Here is a 2,818-nt window from a genome sequence, read left to right on the forward strand (position 1 = left end):
CTAACATCTGTTCTAACATCTGTCCTTACAGATTTAGGTCCCCTCCCTGACTTCATTCGTTTCTAACCTTCTAATGTGAAACATTTTATCTTCTCTTTCTGATCTGCTGGTTTCCGTAAATCAGCCATCCTAACCCTTCAGATGGGAACCAGAGGTCGACCTCGTTAAAGCTTCAGGAATACATTAATATGTGTTTAATAACCCTAAGAGAAGAGGCTGGCTGTAGCAGCTGCTGCTTCATGTCTAAGGCGTGCAGGTTGGTTCCCCTCAGGGGTAGATTTTATGGAGCAGGTATTAAAGGGAAGTTCTCAGGACCCGCTGCATGTGGAAGCCCTGACAGAGCACAGCTCTGAGGTTTTCACCCTCGGCAGGCCTGAAACAGTCATCCTCAGAGACAGGACAGTCACTCACCGCTGCTGTAAGCGTACGGAGATTCTGCTGATCCATCCTGAAGGCTGTCCAGAATCTCTCCTTTCCCCACGTCGCTGTCTCCCACCAGGAGGAACTTCAGCAGGTAGTCGTAGCTTTTCACCGGGCTGCCCTGGCTGCTCATCTCCCCGTACTGTGAGCCCAGCGGGCTGAAGGTCCAACCTTTAACTTCTCCTTCTGCTTTGATCCAAAACAAACCCTGTTATGCCATGAACTTTCTGAATGAGGGTCCACCACACAAGTCTTTGTTTTGCCCGTTTAACTGTCCCAGCTGAGTATTTCAGACTAAAAAAACGAGTTAAAGTCTCAGAAAAGGTGTGCCAAAAATCAGCTCTGAAAATCAGTTGACAGTTCAAAGGTCAAAGGTAGCACACAGGAGGGTACAAAACATCTCAGGTAAATGACTGAAACAGTATGCACTCACATACTGGAGCTGAGCCTGTTATTTTTATTAAAGTGTTTTTAAATAACCTGAATAAAGTCTATTTCAGAAACAAAGACGTGTGGAACTGTGTTTATTATTAGCTTGGCACTACTTTGCAGCACCTGTACTCCTATTTACTTAATAACAGACGTGTTTTAGTCAGCTAACAAACAACAAAACTTAAAATCTGTCCTTTTTGCTCCCATTTAGGAGGTTTTATTAGCAACAAGAGGCTAACCCTGGAGCTAGCGGGCTAGCCTAGCTGTTATCACTGCTGCTTTAAAACCCAAAACAGAATTTGTTTAAAAACAGTGCCACACCATAATATTACTGGGGTTGAAAGGTTTTTTCCCGAAGGATGTAAAACAATAAGTGTCGCTGTTTTTGTGAGGTAACGGCTCTCTGAGCTAGCTCAACTTCGGCAGAGTAATTTCAGGCCCCCGCTCGTCTTCCTTTGATCCGAATACAAAAACATCCGTAACGTGACAGCGTTAGTTCTCCTGTAATCACGTAGCTGCAGCGTTCTTACGTCCAGTCCGGATCTGTGAAGTTGTGTTCCGTTCATGTCAGCCCGGAATGTTTCCATTTCTCTCCATTCTTCTGTGTCATAATCACAGATGTTCCTCCTCGGAGCTCCACAACAAAACTGACGCTGACAGATCAGCGCCCGCCCCTCCGCTCTGACGCCCCGCCCACTCACAGACAAGCCCCGCCTTATCTCCGATCTGATTGGACGAAGGGTGACCAACACAGCGGCTTCCATTGGCTAATGAAAGCGTCCGTCACGGTGTCTGTCAACAATGCGCAGATGGTGAGGAGGACCACAAAGATGATCCATTCTTCGCTGAACAGAACAAAGAGAAATATCTCATTGCGTGGACAATCAGGATTAAATTAAAGCTTAAACTAAAAGATTCCGTCTGACTCGTATCACTGTTTTCTTCTTACAGCCTGCATCATTTAATCATCATCAACACTCAAAAAAGGCTAAACTGAGAATAAAGGCGATGAAAACTGGAGCAAACCTCCCATTCCTGAAGACAAGCACTATCACTTTAAACTGTAGGGTTTGTTTTGGTGCAAACATTTGGCCCTTTTCCCATTCTGGTGCATAAGTTGAAGAGAATAAGACATGTGGAGTACAGTAATTTGTTTTTTATGAGTGTGAAATCTGTTTGTATAACACCATGACTCATCTGTGCCTGCAGCTCTGCCAGAAACACCTACACACACACACAATGAATGAATGAAACATGTAAACCTGAACAGAAAACACATCAACTGAGATCTGTGGCTGTTAGAAAGCAACATGGCTGCCTCTACCAATCTGACACTAACATACGTCGTTCTGGAGCGGGATTCTTCTGGTTACAGCCGTGTGTCAGTGATGTAGTCCTCAGACATTCCACATCAATACCACGTATGTCCTGCAGTCACTGCTGCGTACACAGTGTTGGAGTAAATGTGGTGTTATCACAGTACCAACAACTTCCACACAACATGATTTCTGTCATTTCCTTCATTGACTCCATCAGCTCCAAACCCTCCGGCTGACACGTCCTGGAGTCCTGGAAGTGTCTCTCTGAGGAACTATGGAGAGCGGGAAGGCTCAAACATCATGTTTCTGTGATTTTTATCAGAATGCTTTTCTAACAGAACCTTAGTTCTGTTCAGTTAAATTGTAAAATATCTCAAACTCAAACTGCACTTTCTTTACACAACAGATACTGAAGGTAAGGTCATTATTATTATGTTAAAGATGAAATGTTTCACTGAGTGCAGATGTTTAAGGTTAAATGTGTGCACGCTTCCACATCTGTGACAGGGGTGGAAATTAGCACCCGCGGGTAAATATTTGAAGTGGCGGGTGAATTTGATCAACACACACGCCACTGTGGCGGGTTGGCAATTTGAACAGAAAAGGTGTTATTTGTCCTCCTGACATATAGGGGACAGTAATGTGCT

General features: G+C 44.4%; 1 protein-coding gene across 2 annotated transcripts in view; it reads right to left on the reverse strand.

Annotated features, from left to right (window-relative positions):
- The window catches only part of LOC108229634 (ras-related protein Rab-40C), a 9,288-nt gene extending 6,532 nt beyond the window's left edge, over positions 1–2,756 (reverse strand). The window contains exons 1-2 of one of the 2 annotated variants that reach the window (XM_037978861.1): positions 1,383–2,756; positions 412–609 (exon numbers count right to left, since the gene is read on the reverse strand). In XM_037978861.1, coding sequence (XP_037834789.1) covers positions 412–553 — 142 coding nt within the window. In that variant the 5' untranslated portion in view covers positions 554–609; positions 1,383–2,756. The remainder of the gene's footprint in view (positions 1–411; positions 610–1,382) is intronic. The other variant, XM_037978860.1, reaches the window with a different exon arrangement.
- Positions 2,757–2,818: the final 62 nt, after the last annotated feature.

Source organism: Kryptolebias marmoratus, linkage group LG12, assembly GCF_001649575.2.
Source record: "Kryptolebias marmoratus isolate JLee-2015 linkage group LG12, ASM164957v2, whole genome shotgun sequence".
Taxonomy (NCBI): Eukaryota; Metazoa; Chordata; class Actinopteri; order Cyprinodontiformes; family Rivulidae; genus Kryptolebias; species Kryptolebias marmoratus.